This window comes from Procambarus clarkii, chromosome 42 (genome assembly GCF_040958095.1).
Source record: "Procambarus clarkii isolate CNS0578487 chromosome 42, FALCON_Pclarkii_2.0, whole genome shotgun sequence".
NCBI classification, from domain to species: Eukaryota; Metazoa; Arthropoda; class Malacostraca; order Decapoda; family Cambaridae; genus Procambarus; species Procambarus clarkii.
Window position 1 is genome coordinate 29,349,749 of NC_091191.1, and position 22,783 is coordinate 29,372,531.

The 22,783-nt window shown below is 42.0% G+C and overlaps 1 protein-coding gene across 1 annotated transcript in view; it reads left to right on the forward strand.

Annotated features, from left to right (window-relative positions):
* Nucleotides 1-537: 537 nt before the first annotated feature.
* Nucleotides 538-22,783, forward strand: part of LOC138373465 (mucin-1-like) — a 37,121-nt gene continuing 14,875 nt past the window's right edge. Inside the window, exon 1 of the mRNA XM_069339675.1 lies at nucleotides 538-552. Within this exon, the coding sequence (XP_069195776.1) occupies nucleotides 538-552 (15 nt within the window). The remainder of the gene's footprint in view (nucleotides 553-22,783) is intronic.

The window sequence follows — 22,783 nt, forward strand, 5'->3', positions numbered from 1 at the left end:
TTCTTTAGGGCAGCCTCTCATTCCTGTTCTTCTTTCTTTAGGGCAGCCTCGTATTCCTGTTCTTCTTTCTTTAGGGCAGCCTCGTATTCCTGTTCTTCTTTCTTTAGGGCAGCCTCTCATTCCTGTTCTTCTTTCTTGAGGGCAGCCTCATGTTCCTTTATCTGGAGAGCTTCTTTCTGTTGTTATAGAGCTTCCTTTTGTAGTTCACGCTCTACTTTCGCTAGTTCGAGCTTTAACTTCTGAGCTGCCAGAGCATGCCGATCTGCAATAGAATAGTTATCGTGAGAATCAGAGTTTTTATTCCTTCATCTCAGAGGTGGTCCAGGATAATGTTGTGCAAGTCACTTTTGTTGGCTCCGTGAGGAACATCCAGGTGATACTCATGTGCTAGAGTTTGTAATTCTGTTTTCCTGGCACGAATTAAGTTCCGTACTTCACTTGCTAGATCCTTACGAAATGCTGAGAGACGAAACATTTTGAGATAGCAAATAAACGTACAGCAAATATACCTGTGAAATTATCAGTGTCAGTAACAGGATGACGTGGCAACTGGTAACTATCCTGTGGAAATTCAATCGTTAATGTAAAAACAATTAACGGTAATATTACATGTTAAATAATTATTCAATCATAATCACAGGAAATCTTGTCCAGTACTCAATATAAGAGAATAAAGGCAAGAAAATCCTACTAAATAAACGAAACTGATAGTTTCAAAAACAAATGAAACTTGTAATTATTTCAAAAGTGAAAGGGAAGTCCAAGAATGTAGGGATACCTTGCCGGGTCTCAATAGGACAGAAGCAAGGGGTTTCCTACTTAACTATATGATACTTACAGAATTAGCGTTCATTGTGCTCTGAAAAAGAAAGCCAATTCCCTACCTGAGTAAATATCATCATCTCTGACCAACGTGTAGGGGTGCGAGAGGTCCCAAGTTCAACTCCCGGACAGGCCCCCATTAAATGTGATAGAAAAAAAATGTAGATGTTTGGCAGTCCTCCAAATGGCTGGTGTCAATGCCAATCACATTTACAAAAAAAAAAGTTGACTGCACGTCTGTTGCCTCCTGTGGTAAAGTAAGGGAAAAACACGCAAAACAAATCGTATGAACAATGAAACTTTAATTAACTTGAAAACAAATATGAACAAAGATAATCACTTGGCTATGTACAGTGCAAATAAACAAGATTACAAAGTAAAAAAAAATATATAAAATAAAACAGTGGTTATGTTACTCTACAATGAACAAGACAAAAAATTAATTAAAAGGTGCTGAGAATATTTGCTGGCTGAACACATCCACTATTACACAGAGCGTATATTAGATAGGTGTGTCAGCTTTGAGAGCACAGAATATTCTAAATCCAATGGCTCGTGCATGCTTAGTCATCAGCTATGCAGATGGCACTGAAGTCGAGTGCAGACGACGATTTACCAATGGGACACATGCTAGCTGGAAGTGATGGTTTGGTGATCGACTAAGATGGAGTGGCAACAGCGGGGGGGAGGGGGGGGGGGGGAAGGTGGAAAGCGAGTGTAGGGTACGTATACGCCTGGTAGAAACGTATTCTACTAAATATATACTACTCTTGATTGTAGTATCTAGATGTTGTAGATGTACTGAAGTAACATGATGATAGGAGAGAGCAGGCCAAATCTCTCTTGAAGGAGATTATCGTAACAATATATATATATATGTATATATATATATATATATATATATATATATATATATATATATATATATATATATATATATATATATATATATATATATATATATATATATATATATATATATATATATATATATATATATATATATCTTCAGACTCCTTCTGAAGACGTATTAATATACGAAAGTACTTAAGGAAATTCCTGTTTCAATTTTCATCCGCGGTCTGACACTGTCACATTTTTAATCACGTGTTTATTTTTCGTGATTTACACACACACACACACACACACACACACACACACATATAAATATATATATATATATATATATATATATATATATATATATATATATATATATATATATATATATATATATATGTATATATATGTATATATATATATATATATATATATATATATATATATATATATATATATATATATATATATATATATATATATATATATATTGGTAGCAGTCTTTCCTGTAGACATATATTATTAAATATGATCGAAAAAGTAAGATTAATAATTCTAACACGAATTTTCTCAATCTTTCGTACATTCCTTTTCACTGTTGGAGGTAAATCAAAAATCAATTCTCTAAAATTCATTTTTATTTCTAGTCTGACACGACACGAGCGCGTTTCGTAAAACTTATTACATTTTCAAAGACTTTAGTTTACAAATACACAACTGAATAGAACTTACACATCTCCGATTTTATATTTACATTTGAGTGAGGTGGATGGGGTGAGGTGGCATTAATAGGGTATTAATTTCATCAACACAAGACAGAACAAGAGGTGGCATTAATAGGGTATTAATTTCATCAACACAAGACAGAACACGAAACAATGGGTATTGAATAGAAGTGTTTGTAGAAAGCCTATTGGTCCATATTTATTGATGCTTCTATATTGGAGCGGAGTCTTGAGGTGGGTAGAATATAGTTGTGCATTAATTGGCTGTTGATTGCTGGTGTTGACTTCTTGATGTGTAGTGCCTCGCAAACGTCAAGCCGCCTGCTATCGCTGTATCTATCGATGATTTCTGTGTTGTTTACTAGGATTTCTCTGGCGATGGTTTGGTTGTGGGAAGAGATTATATGTTCCTTAATGGAGCCCTGTTGCTTATGCATCGTTAAACGCCTAGAAAGAGATGTTGTTGTCTTGCCTATATACTGGGTTTTTTGGAGCTTACAGTCCCCAAGAGGGCATTTGAAGGCATAGACGACGTTAGTCTCTTTTAAAGCGTTCTGTTTTGTGTCTGGAGAGTTTCTCATGAGTAGGCTGGCCGTTTTTCTGGTTTTATAGTAAATCGTCAGTTGTATCCTCTGATTTTTGTCTGTAGGGATAACGTTTCTATTAACAATATCTTTCAGGACCCTTTCCTCCGTTTTATGAGCTGTGGAAAAGAAGTTCCTGTAAAATAGTCTAATAGGGGGTATAGGTGTTGTGTTAGTTGTCTCTTCAGAGGTTGCATGGCGTTTCACTTTCCTTCTTATGATGTCTTCAACGAAACCATTGGAGAAGCCTTTGTTGACTAGGACCTGCCTTACCCTACAGATTTCTTCGTCGACTTGCTTCCATTCTGAGCTGTGGCTGAGAGCACGGTCGACATATGCGTTAACAACACTCCTCTTGTACCTGTCTGGGCAGTCGCTGTTGGCATTTAGGCACATTCCTATGTTCGTTTCCTTAGTGTAGACTGCAGTGTGGAAACCTCCGCTCTTTTCCATGACTGTTACATCTAGAAAGGGCAGCTTCCCATCCTTTTCCATCTCGTAAGGGAAACGCAGCGTGGAACTCTGCTCAAATGCCTCCTTCAGCTCCTGCAGATGTCTGACATTAGGTACCTGTGTAAAAATGTCGTCAACATACCTGCAGTATATGGCCGGTTTCAAGTTCATGTCGACTAAGACTTTTTGCTCGATGGTACCCATGTAGAAGTTTGCAAACAGGACACCTAGGGGAGAACCCATGGCGACCCCATCTACTTGCTTATACATGTGCCCATCCGGGCTCAAGAAGGGTGCCTCTTTAGTACAAGCTTGGAGTAGTTTCCTCAGAATATTTTCTGGTATGTCAAGAGGAGTACAGGCTGGATCACGATACACTCTGTCGGCTATCATCCCGATTGTCTCGTCCACAGGTACGTTGGTAAACAGCGATTCTACGTCCAACGAGGATCTTATCCCTGTGGCCCGTGTGCCCCGCAGTAAGTCAACAAATTCCTTTGGAGACTTCAGGCTGAAGGCGCAAGGAACATAAGGAGTCAGCAGGCCGTTGAGTCGCTTCGCCAGTCTGTACGTGGGTGTGGGTATCTGGCTAATGATTGGCCGAAGTGGGTTTCCAGGCTTGTGTGTCTTGACATTTCCATACGCATATCCAGGTTTATATTCCCCAATGATCTTTGGCAGGTGGAGTCCGGATTTCTTGGCGTTCACAGTTTCGATCAGTTTGTTGACCTTTGCTTTTAATTCGGCTGTAGTGTCCTTCGTTACCCTTTGGAACTTAGTTTGGTCAGAGAGTATGAGGTTCATTTTCGCCAGATATTCGTCTTTTTTAAGAATGACATATATTGGCGACTTGTCACCTCTCCTGACAACTATCTCCTTGTTCTCACGAAGGCTTTTAGCTGCCGCTTTGAGCTCGGGGGACAGTATGGTACTTCTGTAATTGCCTCTATTCTTTCCTCCTTCTGCAATAAGTTCTGCTTGTAAGGTATCTTTGGTAGTGACCTTCTTTTGTGTCTCGAGGTCGAATATGTCGTCCAACAGAATTTCCAACTCTACTTTCCGGGCCATCTCACTCGGTCTGGACATAACATGACAGTTTATGCCCAGATTTAGGAGAGTGACTTGGTCCTCAGTGAGTTTAATTCCTGCAAGGTTCAGGAAGCCATCTCTTGGTCGTGGAATTGCCATAGGTCCTCCATATAATGTTGCTAGTTTCTTGATAATCTTTGCTTCAGTGCTGAGGTGATGTTGGTCTGTGAGGATGTCGAGGTGTTGTTCAATGCGGGTACGGATACTTTCGTCGATGTTGCTATTTCTCCACTCGTTTGTAGCATGAAGTAGTTGCGTTTTGTTGTCTTTGATTTCATTCTCTGCCTTGTATATCTGATCACGAATCAGATCCTGGCGATATTTTATCGTGAAGGCTTGATTCCTTGCTGCTGGGTCGTGCGCTTTAATATTAGTATATTTTGGTAGCAGTCTTTCCTGTAGACATATATTATTAAATATGACCGAAAAAGTAAGATTAATAATTCTAACACGAATTTTCTCAATCTTTCGTACACTTCTTTTCACTGCTAGAGGTAAATCAAAAATCAATTCTCCAAAATTCATTTTTATTTCTAGTCTGACGCGACACGAGCGCGTTTCGTAAAACTTATTACATTTTCAAAGACTTTAGTTTACAAATACACAACTGAATAGAACTTACGCATCTCCGATTTTATATTTACATTTGAGTGAGGTGGATGGGGTGAGGTGGCATTAATAGGGTATTAATTTCATCAACACAAGACAGAACAAGAGGTGGCATTAATAGGGTATTAATTTCATCAACACAAGACAGAACACGAAACAATGGGTATTGAATAGAAGTGTTTGTAGAAAGCCTATTGGTCCATATTTATTGATGCTTCTATATTGGAGCGGAGTCTTGAGGTGGGTAGAATATAGTTGTGCATTAATTGGCTGTTGATTGCTGGTGTTGACTTCTTGATGTGTAGTGCCTCGCAAACGTCAAGCCGCCTGCTATCGCTGTATCTATCGATGATTTCTGTGTTGTTTACTAGGATTTCTCTGGCGATGGTTTGGTTGTGGGAAGAGATTATATGTTCCTTAATGGAGCCCTGTTGCTTATGCATCGTTAAACGCCTAGAAAGAGATGTTGTTGTCTTGCCTATATACTGGGTTTTTTGGAGCTTACAGTCCCCAAGAGGGCATTTGAAGGCATAGACGACGTTAGTCTCTTTTAAAGCGTTCTGTTTTGTGTCTGGAGAGTTTCTCATGAGTAGGCTGGCCGATTTTCTGGTTTTATAGTAAATCGTCAGTTGTATCCTCTGATTTTTGTCTGTAGGGATAACGTTTCTATTAACAATATCTTTCAGGACCCTTTCCTCCGTTTTATGAGCTGTGGAAAAGAAGTTCCTGTAAAATAGTCTAATAGGGGGTATAGGTGTTGTGTTAGTTGTCTCTTCAGAGGTTGCATGGCGTTTCACTTTCCTTCTTATGATGTCTTCAACGAAACCATTGGAGAAGCCTTTGTTGACTAGGACCTGCCTTACCCTACAGAGTTCTTCGTCGACTTGCTTCCATTCTGAGCTGTGGCTGAGAGCACGGTCGACATATGCGTTAACAACACTCCTCTTGTACCTGTCTGGGCAGTCGCTGTTGGCATTTAGGCACATTCCTATGTTCGTTTCCTTAGTGTAGACTGCAGTGTGGAAACCTCCGCTCTTTTCCATGACTGTTACATCTAGAAAGGGCAGCTTCCCATCCTTTTCCATCTCGTAAGGGAAACGCAGCGTGGAACTCTGCTCAAATGCCTCCTTCAGCTCCTGCAGATGTCTGACATTAGGTACCTGTGTAAAAATGTCGTCAACATACCTGCAGTATATGGCCGGTTTCAAGTTCATGTCGACTAAGACTTTTTGCTCGATGGTACCAATGTAGAAGTTTGCAAACAGGACACCTAGGGGAGAACCCATGGCGACCCCATCTACTTGCTTATACATGTGCCCATCCGGGCTCAAGAAGGGTGCCTGTTTAGTACAAGCTTGGAGTAGTTTCCTCAGAATATTTTCTGGTATGTCAAGAGGAGTACAGGCTGGATCACGATACACTCTGTCGGCTATCATCCCGATTGTCTCGTCCACAGGTACGTTGGTAAACAGCGATTCTACGTCCAACGAGGATCTTATCCCTGTGGCCCGTGTGCCCCGCAGTAAGTCAACAAATTCCTTTGGAGACTTCAGGCTGAAGGCGCAAGGAACATAAGGAGTCAGCAGGCCGTTGAGTCGCTTCGCCAGTCTGTACGTGGGTGTGGGTATCTGGCTAATGATTGGCCGAAGTGGGTTTCCAGGCTTGTGTGTCTTGACATTTCAATACGCATATCCAGGTTTATATTCCCCAATGATCTTTGGCAGGTGGAGTCCGGATTTCTTGGCGTTCACAGTTTCGATCAGTTTGTTGACCTTTGCTTTTAATTCGGCTGTAGTGTCCTTCGTTACCCTTTGGAACTTAGTTTGGTCAGAGAGTATGAGGTTCATTTTCGCCAGATATTCGTCTTTTTTAAGAATGACATATATTGGCGACTTGTCACCTCTCCTGACAACTATCTCCTTGTTCTCACGAAGGCTTTTAGCTGCCGCTTTGAGCTCGGGGGACAGTATGGTGCTTCTGTAATTGCCTCTATTCTTTCCTCCTTCTGCAATAAGTTCTGCTTGTAAGGTATCTTTGGTAGTGACCTTCTTTTGTGTCTCGAGGTCGTATATGTCGTCCAACAGAATTTCCAACTCTACTTTCCGGGCCATCTCACTCGGTCTGGACATAACATGACAGTTTATGCCCAGATTTAGGAGAGTGACTTGGTCCTCAGTGAGTTTAATTCCTGCAAGGTTCAGGAAGCCATCTCTTGGTCGTGGAATTGCCATAGGTCCTCCATATAATGTTGTTAGTTTCTTGATAATCTTTGCTTCAGTGCTGAGGTGATGTTGGTCTGTGAGGATGTCGAGGTGTTGTTCAATGCGGGTACGGATACTTTCGTCGATGTTGCTATTTCTCCACTCGTTTGTAGCATGAAGTAGTTGCGTTTTGTTGTCTTTGATTTCATTCTCTGCCTTGTATATCTGATCACGAATCAGATCCTGGCGATATTTTATCGTGAAGGCTTGATTCCTTGCTGCTGGGTCGTGCGCTTTAATATTAGTATATTTTGGTAGCAGTCTTTCCTGTAGACATATATTATTAAATATGACCGAAAAAGTAAGATTAATAATTCTAACACGAATTTTCTCAATCTTTCGTACACTTCTTTTCACTGCTAGAGGTAAATCAAAAATCAATTCTCCAAAATTCATTTTTATTTCTAGTCTGACGCGACACGAGCGCGTTTCGTAAAACTTATTACATTTTCAAAGACTTTAGTTTACAAATACACAACTGAATAGAACTTACGCATCTCCGATTTTATATTTACATTTGAGTGAGGTGGATGGGGTGAGGTGGCATTAATAGGGTATTAATTTCATCAACACAAGACAGAACAAGAGGTGGCATTAATAGGGTATTAATTTCATCAACACAAGACAGAACACGAAACAATGGGTATTGAATAGAAGTGTTTGTAGAAAGCCTATTGGTCCATATTTATTGATGCTTCTATATTGGAGCGGAGTCTTGAGGTGGGTAGAATATAGTTGTGCATTAATTGGCTGTTGATTGCTGGTGTTGACTTCTTGATGTGTAGTGCCTCGCAAACGTCAAGCCGCCTGCTATCGCTGTATCTATCGATGATTTCTGTGTTGTTTACTAGGATTTCTCTGGCGATGGTTTGGTTGTGGGAAGAGATTATATGTTCCTTAATGGAGCCCTGTTGCTTATGCATCATTAAACGCCTAGAAAGAGATGTTGTTGTCTTGCCTATATACTGGGTTTTTTGGAGCTTACAGTCCCCAAGAGGGCATTTGAAGGCATAGACGACGTTAGTCTCTTTTAAAGCGTTCTGTTTTGTGTCTGGAGAGTTTCTCATAAGTAGGCTGGCCGTTTTTCTGGTTTTATAGTAAATCGTCAGTTGTATCCTCTGATTTTTGTCTGTAGGGATAACGTTTCTATTAACAATATCTTTCAGGACCCTTTCCTCCGTTTTATGAGCTGTGGAAAAGAAGCTCCTGTAAAATAGTCTAATAGGGGGTATAGGTGTTGTGTTAGTTGTCTCTTCAGAGGTTGCATGGCGTTTCACTTTCCTTCTTATGATGTCTGCGACGAAACCATTGGAGAAGCCGTTGTTGACTAGGACCTGCCTTACCCTACAGAGTTCTTCGTCGACTTGCTTCCATTCTGAGCTGTGGCTGAGAGCACGGTCGACATATGCGTTAACAACACTCCTCTTGTACCTGTCTGGGCAGTCGCTGTTGGCATTTAGGCACATTCCTATGTTCGTTTCCTTAGTGTAGACTGCAGTGTGGAAACCTCCGCTCTTTTCCATGACTGTTACATCTAGAAAGGGCAGCTTCCCATCCTTTTCCATCTCGTAAGTGAAACGCAGCACGGAACTCTGCTCAAATGTCTCCTTCAGCTCCTGCAGATGTCTGACATCAGGTACCTGTGTAAAAATGTCGTCAACATACCTGCAGTATATGGCCGGTTTCAAGTTCATGTCGACTAAGTATTTTTTCTCGATGGTACCCATGTAGAAGTTTGCAAACAGGACACCTAGGGGAGAACCCATGGCGACCCCATCTACTTGCTTATACATGTGCCCATCCGGGCTCAAGAAGGGTGCCTCTTTAGTACAAGCTTGGAGTAGTTTCCTCAGAATATTTTCTGGTATGTCAAGAGGAGTACAGGCTGGATCACGATACACTCTGTCGGCTATCATCCCGATTGTCTCGTCCACAGGTACGTTGGTAAACAGCGATTCTACGTCCAACGAGGCTCTTATCCCTGTGGCCCGTGTGCCACGCAGTAAGTCAACAAATTCCTTTGGAGACTTCAGGCTGAAGGCGCAAGGAACATAAGGAGTCAGCAGGCCGTTGAGTCGCTTCGCCAGTCTGTACGTGGGTGTGGGTATCTGGCTAATGATTGGCCGAAGTGGGTTTCCAGGCTTGTGTGTCTTGACATTTCCATACGCATATCCAGGTTTATATTCCCCAATGATCTTTGGCAGGTGGAGTCCAGATTTCTTGGCGTTCACAGTTTCGATCAGTTTGTTGATCTTTGCTTTTAATTCGGCTGTAGTGTCCTTCGTTACCCTTTGGAACTTAGTTTGGTCAGAGAGTATGAGGTCCATTTTCGCCAGATATTCGTCTTTTTTAAGAATGACACATATTGGCGACTTGTCACCTCTCCTGACAACTATCTCCTTGTTCTAACGAAGGCTTTTAGCTGCCGTTTTGAGCTCGGGGGACAGTATGGTGCTTCTGTAATTGCCTCGATTCTTTCCTCCTTCTGCAATAAGTTCTGCTTGTAAGGTATCTTTGGTAGTGACCTTCTTTTGTGTCTCGAGGTCGAATATGTCGTCCAACAGAATTTCCAACTCTACTTTCCTCTCTACTACGAGTCTGACGCTCGTGTCGCGTCAGACTAGAAATGAAAATGAATTTTGGAGAATTGATTTTTGATTTACCTCCAACAGTGAAAAGAAATGTACGAAAGATTGAGAAAATTCGTGTTAGAATTATTAATCTTACTTTTTCGGTCATATTTAATAATATATATATATATATATATATATATATATATATATATATATATATATATATATATATATATATATATATATATATATATATATATATAAATATATATATATATATGCGAACAAGCCAACCCAACTGGTAACTACAGGACGCCCTAATCCGCTTGACCATCACAACCGGACATAAGGAAGTGATAGCCAAAGTGATTTGAACCACTTCCCCGCAGTCACTCAGATGGTAATCTTGGGCATAGCATTTCATCAAATCGAAAAAACATTAATTCATGAAAAGTTGGCTTATTAGGCAAATCGGGCCTTGCATATTAGGCTGAGAAGTGCGTTCTGGCTACTAGGTACGACATATATATATATATATATATATATATATATATATATATATATATATATATATATATATATATATATATATATATATATATATATATATATATATATATATATATATGTCGTACCTAGTAGCCAGAACGCACTTCTCAGCCTAATATGCAAGGCACGGTTTGCCTAATAAGCCGAGTTTTCCTGAATTAATATATTTTCTCTAATTTTGTTTTTATGAAATGATAAAGCTACCCATTTCATTATGTTTGAGGTCAATTTCTTTTTATTGGAGTTAAAATTAACGTAGATATATGACCGAACCTAACTAACCCTACCTAACCTAACCTAACCTATCTCTATAGGTTAGGTTAAGTTAGGTAGCCGAAAACGTTAGGGTAGGTTAGGTAATCGAAAAACAATTAATTCATGAAAACTTGGCTTATTAGGCAAATCGGGCCTTGCATAGTAGGCTGAGAAGTGCGTTCTAGCTACTAGGTACGACATATATATATATATATATATATATATATATATATATATATATATATATATATATATATATATATATATATATATATATATATATATATATATATATATATATATATATGTCGTACCTAGTAGCCAGAACGCACTTCTCGGCCTACTATGCAAGGCCCGATTTGCCTAATAAGCCAAGTTTTCCAGAATTAATATATTTTCTCAAAATTTTTTCTGTTGAAATGATAAAGCTACCCATTTCATTATGTATGAGGTCAATTTTTTTTTATTGGAGTTAAAATTAACGTAGATATATGACCGAACCTAACCAACCCTACCTAACCTAACCTAACCTATCTTTATAGGTTAGGTTAGGTTAGGTAGCCGAAAAAGTTAGGTTAGGTTAGGTTAGGTAGGTTAGGTAGTCGAAAAACAATTAATTCATGAAAACTTGGCTTATTAGGCAAATCGGGCCTTGCATAGTAGGCTGAGAATTGCGTTCTGGCTACTAGGTACAACATATATATATATATATATATATATATATATATATATATATATATATATATATATATATATATATATATATATATATATATATATATATATATATATACAATATATGTATATTGTGTTATTTATATATAGTTAACACAATATATATATATATATATATATATATATATTTTTTTTTTTTTTTTTTTTTTTTTTTTTTTTTTTTTTTCACAATATATATATATATATATATATATATATATATATATATATATATATATATATATATATATATATATATATATATATATATATATATATATATATATATATATATATATATTGTGTTAACTGACCTGAGCGCCCACATGCATGGTAAAATAATTCCCTGTGCATGAGACCAGACAGCTGTCATGGCAGGCAAGCTTAATGGGCTTAGTAACAATCAGTTATGCTGTTATATCGTATTATGCACGTCTCTGTTTGTGGGTCAACGTGTGTGTGAGTAATTATTATTTTTGGTCCCCGTGTATATGGTGTATATGTACGACTGTACATATGCACGAAGCAAATATAACATATATCAAGATCAGTGTTTATAAATTGCTATGTAGATCAGAGCAAATGTCATGCTGTGTGTCACTCATTTATTCGTGCTTGCGAGGGTTGAGCCTCGCAAGCCTCTCCAGCCTCGCAAGCCATTGGTCCAGCCTCTCAACTACCAATCAACTGGTGTACAGGTTCCTGGGATTATTTGACTCTATCATACACATCTGAAACTGTATATGGAGTCAGCCTCAACCTCATAACGTCCTAATACATTCCATTTGTTAACTACTCTGACACTGAAAACAAAAACTATTTCTAATGTCTCTGTGGCTCATTTGGGCACTCAGTTTCCACCTGTGCCCACCCCTCCCCTCTCCAGCTCATATACGAGTGCCACCCGTCCTAAATTGCCTGTCTTTATCTACCTTGAATGTCTATTTTCCTCTCTGAATGTGTATGACTGATTGTGTACATGAATAACTGTATGTTTGTCTGTGTACATGAATGTTCGTCCGTCCGTATGTATGACTATGATTACTGTGTATATGTTTGAGTATGTTGTTCCATATATATATATATATATATATATATATATATATATATATATATATATATATATATATATATATATATATATATATATATATATATATATATATTATTAAATATGACCGAAAAAGTAAGATTAATAATTCTAACACGAATTTTCTCAATCTTTCGTACATTACGCTTCACTGTTGGAGGTAAATCAAAAATCACTTCTCCAAAATTCATTTTTATTTCTAGTCTGACGCGACACGGGCGCGTTTCGTAAAACTTATTACATTTTCAAAGACTTCACAAATACACAACTGATTAGAACTCAGAACTGAGAACACAACTCAAGACTCCGCTCCAATATAGAAGTATCAAGAAATATGGACCAATAGGCTTTCTACAAACACTTCTATTCAATACTTATTGTTTCTGTTCTGTCTTGTGTTGATACTTTTAATACCCTATTAATATCCCCCCCTTGTTCTGTCTTGTGTTAATGCCACATCACCCTTCCCACCTCACTCAAATGTAGATATAAAATCAGAGAATACGTAAGTTCTAATCAGTTGTGTATTTGTGAAGTCTTTGAAAATGTTATAAGTTTTACGAAACGCGCCCGTGTCGCGTCAGACTAGAAATAAAAATGAATTTTGGAGAAGTGATTTTTGATTTACCTCCAACAGTGAAGCGTAATGTACGAAAGATTGAGAAAATTCGTGTTAGAATTATTAATCTTAATTTTTCGGTCATATTTAATAATATATGTCTACAGGAAAGACTGCTACCAAAATATACTAATATATATATATATATATATATATATATATATATATATATATATATATATATATATATATATATATATATATATATATATATATATATATATATATATATATATATATATATAGATGTATGTTTTACGTGTATATATATGTATATATATATATATATATATATATATATATATATATATATATATATATATATATATATATATATATATATATATATATATATATATATATATATATATATATGACTATGTTATTATATGAATAATAATGACACAATGTTGGTCCGTGTATATATATGTGTAAATATCTTGGTCCGTGGATATGTTTCATTGTTAAGTAGACCATGTATATGTGTGATTGAATGTCAATCAATATATATATATATATATATATATATATATATATATATATATATATATATATATATATATATATATATATATATATATATATAATATATATATATATATATATATATATATATATATATATATATATATATATATATATATATTTAAGATTGCATGTAGGTTCGTGTATATATATGACAGTATTATTACTCTCATACACAACATTCCCCAACAGGAACCACATAGATACTGTCGACTCCTGCCTTTCTCAGAACATACTTAAATCCTGTAATTATCTTAAACAAACGTGATCTGTCTTAGTTGTATAACCCTACGTGTTGTCTTTTTATTTCTTCTGGTGTCACGTGGGGGTGGGCGGTCCGGGGCTCTGCTAACACTCGGCCACTAGGGGCTCAAAGGCCCAAATACTCAGCCCCTCCGACTCCCTGGATTCACCGGAGTCCCCTTGGTCACACAAGAGAGGACCAACAATGCCCACCTCCGCAGGTCTTTGCTTCCACCACAAAGGGGTGCCACTGATTCACCCTGGAAGCCCTTCAGTCAAACACGGGGAAACTGCTGTTAACAGTTCCGGCCTAGACCCGTGGGGGAGTGAAGGAAGACTCAGGCTTACCTATAACCATAACCTCCCTGAGTCTTGCCTGCCAGACAAAAAAAAAGGTTGCAGGAACTCCTTTCCCGCCTGTCATCTCTATCTTCCTCTTAGCAAGGTCGCCAGCTGGGTTATTATATCTGCACCCCAGCAATGCAGTTCAGTGGGTGTATTATATATTGTTTGTAGCCAGAAATGTATGCTCATAGAGAAATATCATAAATGGAGGCGCACTCAAACACAGTAATAAAATGTGTGGATTTACTGACGCAAATTACATGAACACACACACACAATCACAAGTAATACATGAATATGGAATATGGATAATGAGTCTGGAGATCGTCAGCCTCTTCTTCCACGACCTCCAACACTCCTTCAAATGGGCAGGAAGACCGGAGTCTCACACTCTCACAGGAGGGCCTCTTCACCACGTCGGCACCTCTTCTTCACTGTCCTGCCATCCATACACACTGTCCTCTCTGACAGTCCTGGACACAAGCTGCCTTGCAGCCTACTCTACTATTAAAGTAATAAAGTCTTGCTGCCACATACACGAGTAAATATTGTGGCCTAACTAGCCTACTCATACAAGGGGTAATGGGAGGGAAAAATGATCTACCTTGCACTCCTGGCTCACGACGCCTGTCCCTCGATGGTGTGAGGTTCCCACGCTTCCTTGGGTCGATCCTCGACGATCCAGGACGTTCCACAGGCCCCCAGGTGTCGTGAAGCCTTCGCGTCGTCGCCGTTCCAATCCCTGAGATTCAGCTGCCCCAATCCTGGTTCATCGATGGGCGCTGAGCTAATCACTATTTTTCCCCACACTCGCCTCTCCCACAGGGCGTCGCTCCTTGTCCTAGGCACTGTGTCGTCCTTCCAAGATTCTCAGTGGATGTGACCCCAGTCACAGCTAGGCTTGCTCGCCCACCTTCCAGACCTCAACGTCCAGCCAGCGGCGCCGCCCAGCGTCGTCGCCGACTATTTTCCAAGTTTGGCACTTCTCTGCTCACTGAACTTGGTTCCTCTTTGGCTTCCCAGAAGCGCAGGGTCTCCAATAACTATGATGGCTGCGACAGCCAGCTCAATCCACTGAACAAGGCTTGCAGAGCCTCCAATCCCTGAGAGCAGACCGAGGCGCGTCCTGTCGCTTCCACGGTCAGTACAACTCTCACGTTGGCGCCGCCCGGGGCACTCGGTGACGTCATGGCGGGCCCTGATTTGTCGCCCGCGACCTACGTCGGCCAATCCGCGATCGGCTTGTCTCCCTTCCAAAAGGTCATATCTGCCGTAGGGGATACTGTTTCATTTTATAACAGGGCGCCAATTTTCCTTTATTTACAACTTATAATATAACCTCCTTCCATTAAATGGCAGCCGGTCTGGTCGCCACATATATCATTAGACTCCCTGAACCTCAGAGAATCAGTAGGGAGAGCTGATATGACTCTTTAAGCCGGCAAACGAAAGAAATAGGAGAGGGCACCGTAACATACCCCTCCCCTTAAAATAAGAGTCATATCGGAAGAGCAGCACTCAAGAGGGCAATCTATACTCTTGCTCCCTCCGTTCCTGAAGTGTCACTCCTCCAGTTGGTGACGTGGCTCGTACCACCTTGCCAGTCACTTGCCTCATTGTATCTCCACCTCGCATAGGAACGGGAGTGATGGGTGTTCCCTGAACACCTACAAGAAATCCCCTCTCCGTGGCTACGAGTGTACTCCCACGGCTCGTTACCACTGTAAGATTCAGTGCATGCAGCGCCTCCACCGCGTCGTGCACTCCGAGATAGTCTTGCATTTCCACTGCGTCCTACAGGTACTCCATGTTTCCTCTCATGATCTCCTCTTCGCCAATCTTCTCTCTTCTCGGTTCCTCTTCTCCCATAGGTGCGTTGTCTCCTCACAGTGGCACTTGTAACCTGTACTCCATCCAGCAGCTTCCTCTCTTCCACACTAGGCTTTTGCGATGGCCCAATGCCCCTCTGGTTAGGCTGGCGCCTACCCTGGGTGTACCTATTCCCTGCTTTCTTCGTATTGCCTTTCCTATACCACTCGCTCCTTCGTTCCCGACGAACATCTTCACTCCTCCATGAGATTCTCTTCCCTGCAGACGTCTTCTTCGGTTCGTGGTTGGGCTCATCCACCTCCCTGTGGCTCCCCTCACTACGGTGGTTCATCTTGCACCTACCACTATTCATCTGGCCGGCATAGGGTGCACTGCGTCGTGGCTCCTCCACTCTGCCCCTCACTGCCGTTCGCTCATCCACTGAGCTTACTTTATTCACGTTTCTGTATGGAGGGAGTGCGGTCTGCAGCCTCTTCACCGCCCCAGGCGTTTGCACAGCTGCTCCTCGCCACTCCTCCACACGCATCATAAGGCTTAGTCGGAGGTCCCCGTCGGGGTTTTCCACAACCTCCGACGACCTCTCTGCACTCTCGCCCTCGTTGTCGTCGTCTCTGGCGACGTTTTCCCTGGCGAAGTCGGCTTCCTCACCACCATCTGGAACGACCGATACCTCACCTGGCAGGGTTGTACTGCTGCTTGCAACATAGGCACTCCTGGCCCAATCGGGTTGTATCCTGCCTCCTCCGAGGTCATTACCCAGCACCATTTGTACATGCTCTAGGGGTAACTTAGGGGCTACAGCTACCATAGCTTTCTCGACTCCGCAGTCGGCAATCAGCTGTACTTCGTGAAGTGGCAACCTGTATTCCTCCCCCACACTGCGTATCCTCACCACTCCCACAGGTGAATCATTAAATTCCTTGGGGAGAATACTCCTGGTCACCATACTTATGTCAGCACCCGTATCTCGAAGCACGGCAACCTCCACTGGGTCTGACTTTCCAAACTTCACGTTGGCCCCGAAAACGAAGGGATGTTCACCCAACTTCATTTCCCAACCATTCACGTTGGGTCCACTATAATATGGGGTGTGAACAAACACTCTCTCCTCTTCCAACATTAATCCTACATTCCTTTGGTGCTCCTCACACTCGCGGGCATAATGTCCTCTCACGCCACAGTTGTAGCATCGGCTGCCTCTCCTGGGCGGCCACTCGCCAGTCACTCTGGCGGTACCACTTGCAGACGTCCCCTGGGTCCTCCTTGGACTCCCTGTCGTCGTGTCCGGGACTGCAGCACTCGCTCCCGAGTTAGGTCCACTGCTCACAGCTTGGGGCTTCCTCCCCGCGTCTCTTGAGCTCTTGAACCACGTTACTTCATCGGGCACACTACTCTTGGGAGAGTCCCCACCCGTCCTCGCTCCTCCTGAACTCCTAAGGTTCCCTCCCGACCTGGGGTAAGGCGAGTGTCTGGGCGGCCCCTCCCTCCTGATATGTAGTGCCTCCTCCAGCATGTCGGCTCGATCCGCTGCAGCCTTCAGGTCCTTAATACCTGCTTCTCTCACCCTTACTCGCAACTCAGGATGGAGCACTGACATAAACTTCTCCATCACTATCAGTCGTTTGATATCATCCACCGACTCCGCTTCCTCCGCCTTCAACCATCGTAGGAATTTCCGTTCCATATCCCTGGCGGTCTCGGCGTAAGTCTTTCCCGACGCTCTTGTACACTCTCTGAACCGCTTCCGGTACATCTCCGGAGTCAGCCGGAATGAGTGGAGAACCGCATTCTTAATCGCGTCATAATTAGTACACTCCTCTAGGTCCAGCATGTTATAGGCTTCCCGGGCCTCACCAGTCAATCTGCCCTGGACCAGAGCAGCCCAATCATCTTCCGGCCACTCCTTCAGAGTCGCTATCCGTTCAAAGTGTTCGAAGAACGCCTCAGCTTCTTGTGGTTCGAACGTAGGTAAGTCACGTTCCCTTACCTTGAGGTCATCCCGCCGTGCAGGTAGTGAGGGCAGACCACGTTCAACGCGACGCAATTCGACTTCTTTCTTTGCCTTTATCTCCTCCAGTCGCAGTTGTCTCTCTCCTTCTTCTCGCTGCAGCCGAGCTTCTCGCTCCTCTCGCTGCAGCTGCAGCCGTGCTTCTCGCTCACCTCGCTGCAGCTCAGCTGCACGTTCCTCTCGCTGCAGCTCAGCTGCACGTTCCTCTCGCTGCATTTGCGCTTCTCTTTCCTCTCGTCGCAGCTGGGCTTCCAGTTGCATCTTCATTATTTCCAGTTGCAGGCTCCTCTTACTACAGCTGGACCTTCCACTGCTCCCATGTTCACTGTGAATTCTCTCCACACTGGTAGGCGCTTGGGGTGGCCCTAGTCGGGACGGTTCACCTTGCGACGGCTCTCCTCGGGACGGCTCCTCTTGAGATGGCTCCTCTCCCGTCGCTTCCTCTCGAGCTGTGAGCTGTGCCATGATCTCTATCCTTCGCTCCGCTACCTTAGTCGTCCTCAACCTGATCCCAAAGTGGTTTGCCACTTGTTGGAGCTGGGCCTTGGTACACTCTTCCAAAATTCTCTCGTCCCTTGTGTCAATAAATTTCTTTACTTTGTCTTCCTCCATCTCTATATCATTGAGCATATACGACAGCACAGACAAGTTAGTAGGCACTAATTTCACCGTTTCAGTCCCTTAGCTGGTTGAGTAACAGTACCACCGAATTCACTGGCCACACTGTATTAGTACCCTGGCAACACTTGTCTTGCAATTTGGTCCACACTGTAGCTTGATCCACGCTTCCTGGCGAAGTTCCCAGTTCTTGGCTACTGGGGTTCGAATCCTGGCGAGGTCGCCAGTTCTCTTGTCACGTGGGGGTGGGCGGTCCGGGGCTCTGCTAACACTCGGCCACTAGGGGCTCAAAGGCCCAAATACTCAGCCCCTCCGACTCCCTGGATTCACCGGAGTCCCCTTGGTCACACAAGAGAGGACCAACAATGCCCACCTCCGCAGGTCTTTGCTTCCACCACAAAGGGGTGCCACTGATTCACCCTGGAAGCCCTTCAGTCAAACACGGGGAAACTGCTGTTAACAGTTCCGGCCTAGACCCGTGGGGGAGTGAAGGAAGACTCAGGCTTACCTATAACCATAACCTCCCTGAGTCTTGCCTGCCAGACAAAAAAAAAGGTTGCAGGAACTCCTTTCCCGCCTGTCTTCTCTATCTTCCTCTTAGCAAGGTCGCCAGCTGGGTTATTATATCTGCACCCCAGCAATGCAGTTCAGTGGGTGTATTATATATTGTTTGTAGCCAGAAATGTATGCTCATAGAGAAATATCATAAATGGAGGCGCACTCAAACACAGTAATAAAATGTGTGGATTTACTGACGCAAATTACATGAACACACACACACAATCACAAGTAATACATGAATATGGAATATGGATAATGAGTCTGGAGATCGTCAGCCTCTTCTTCCACGACCTCCAACACTCCTTCAAATGGGCAGGAAGACCGGAGTCTCACACTCTCACAGGAGGGCCTCTTCACCACGTCGGCACCTCTTCTTCACTGTCCTGCCATCCATACACACTGTCCTCTCTGACAGTCCTGGACACAAGCTGCCTTGCAGCCTACTCTACTATTAAAGTAATAAAGTCTTGCTGCCACATACACGAGTAAATATTGTGGCCTAACTAGCCTACTCATACAAGGGGTAATGGGAGGGAAAAATGATCTACCTTGCACTCCTGGCTCACGACGCCTGTCCCTCGATGGTGTGAGGTTCCCACGCTTCCTTGGGTCGATCCTCGACGATCCAGGACGTTCCACAGGCCCTCAGGTGTCGTGAAGCCTTCGCGTCGTCGCCGTTCCAATCCCTGAGATTCAGCTGCCCCAATCCTGGTTCATCGATGGGCGCTGAGCTAATCACTATTTTTCCCCACACTCGCCTCTCCCACAGGGCGTCGCTCCTTGTCCTAGGCACTGTGTCGTCCTTCCAAGATTCTCAGTGGATGTGACCCCAGTCACAGCTAGGCTTGCTCGCCCACCTTCCAGACCTCAACGTCCAGCCAGCGGCGCCGCCCAGCGTCGTCGCCGACTATTTTCCAAGTTTGGCACTTCTCTGCTCACTGAACTTGGTTCCTCTTTGGCTTCCCAGAAGCGCAGGGTCTCCAATAACTATGATGGCTGCGACAGCCAGCTCAATCCACTGAACAAGGCTTGCAGAGCCTCCAATCCCTGAGAGCAGACCGAGGCGCGTCCTGTCGCTTCCACGGTCAGTACAACTCTCACGTTGGCGCCGCCCGGGGCACTCGGTGACGTCATGGCGGGCCCTGATTTGTCGCCCGCGACCTACGTCGGCCAATCCGCGATCGGCTTGTCTCCCTTCCAAAAGGTCATATCTGCCGTAGGGGATACTGTTTCATTTTATAACAGGGCGCCAATTTTCCTTTATTTACAACTTATAATATAACCTCCTTCCATTAAATGGCAGCCGGTCTGGTCGCCACATATATCATTAGACTCCCTGAACCTCAGAGAATCAGTAGGGAGAGCTGATATGACTCTTTAAGCCGGCAAACGAAAGAAATAGGAGAGGGCACCGTAACACTGGTCTCTCTCTTTTGTCACTCTATTTCATTTCACCCCTTTTCTGCGTACTTTATTTAGCTGCTATAAGGTGCTTTGCAGTTTCCGGTATATTTCTGCTATTTTCGTTTTCATGCTTTTATTCATACGTTCTTTTGCTCCCTTTCTCCACACGACTTGTTAAGTATGTTTCGGCCCAGGATGGGCCGAAACGTCGTCAGACAATTTTCCAGGACGGACCGAAACGGCGTCATATAAGGGTAAAAGACCGATAGAATACAGTTGTATATAATGCTACTGCTAGTTGTTCACTTATACAGCATGAGGAACACTGCCCAATAAGCATCGCCATTGGGGCCAAATTTAATGTTGTAAAACAGAATCATTAAAGAAGTGCTTATTCCGGAGTCTCCCCACCGCGACGCCTCCAAGACGAGCATTTGTTTTTTTACTTAAGACGTGGCCACACATTTACAATGCTAACCATCATATTACATTTTCTTCTGTCCTCCATGGACAGGGTGAGAGATCTGTTAAAAATATAGTTCAGGGATTTATTGAACAATCAACCACAGAAGGTGATTGTAGTGCCTTGAAAAATGCTAATCTAACCTACATACATAAATACATAGATACACAGAGGTACGTCTGCCCTACAAAAAGTATTCGATGTGTCTTTCACATAATGTCATTAATATGCATTTACAAAGGTGAAATGCAATTTTGACCAGCTTCCACACATATCCTATATGCACATGATATAAAGAATGGTAAAACGCCATTCAACCTCTAAAGAGTCAACTAACACAACACATGTATCCCCTATTAGACTATTTTACAGAAATTTCTTTTCGACAGCTCATAAAACGGAGGAAAGGGTCCTGAAAGATATTGTTGATAGGAACGTTATCCCTACAGACAAAAATCAGAAAATACAATTGCCGATTTACTATAAAACCAAAAAAAAAAAACGGCCAACCTACTGATGAAAAATCTCTCCAGACACAAAGCAAGAACACTTGAAAAGAGACCAACGTCGTCTATGCCTTCAAATGCCCTCTTGGGGACTTTAAGCCTAAAAAAACTCAGTATACAGGCAAGACAACAACATCTCTTTCCAGGCATAAGCATAATAACGATGCATAAGCAACAGGGCTCCATTAAGGAACATATAATCTCTTCCCACAACTAAACCATCGCCAGAGAAATCTTAGTAAACAACACAGAAATCATCGAGAGATACAGCGATAGCAGGCGGCTTGACATCTGCGAGGCACTACACATCAAGAAGTCAACACCAGCAATCAACAGACAATTAATGCACAACTATATTCTACCCACTTCAAGACTCCGCTCCAATATAGAAGCATCAAGAAATATGGGCCAATAGGCCCTCTGCAATTACTTCCATTCTTACCTTCAATACCCATTGTTTCGTGTTCTGGCTTGTGTTGAAAGTTTGTTTTCACCTCATCCAAAACTGTTGTGACATATCACCTCACCCAAATGCAGGTATAAAAAATCTAAGATGTTTAAGCTCTATTCAGCTATAGTTGTGTGTGTGTGTAAACTAAAGTCTTTGAAAATGTAATAAGTTTTACGAAACGCGCTCAAGTGTCGCGTCAGACTAGAAATATATATATATATATATATATATATATATATATATATATATATATATATATATATATATATATATATATATATATATATATATATGTCGTACCTAGTAGCCAGAACTCACTTCTCAGCCTACTATGCAGGGCCCGATTTGCCTAATAAGCCAAGTTTTCCTGAATTAATATATTTTCTCTAATTTTTTTCTTATGAAGTGATGAAGCTACCCATTACATTATGTATGAGGTCAATTTTTTTTTATTGGAGTAAAAATTAACGTAGATATATGACCGAACCTAACCAACCCTACCTAACCTAACCTAACCTATCTTTATAGGTTAGGTTGGGTTAGGTAGCCGAAAAAGTTAGATTAGGTTAGGTTAGGTAGGTTAGGTAGTCGAAAAACAATTAATTCATGAAAACTTGGCTTACTAGGCCAATCGGGCCTTGCATAG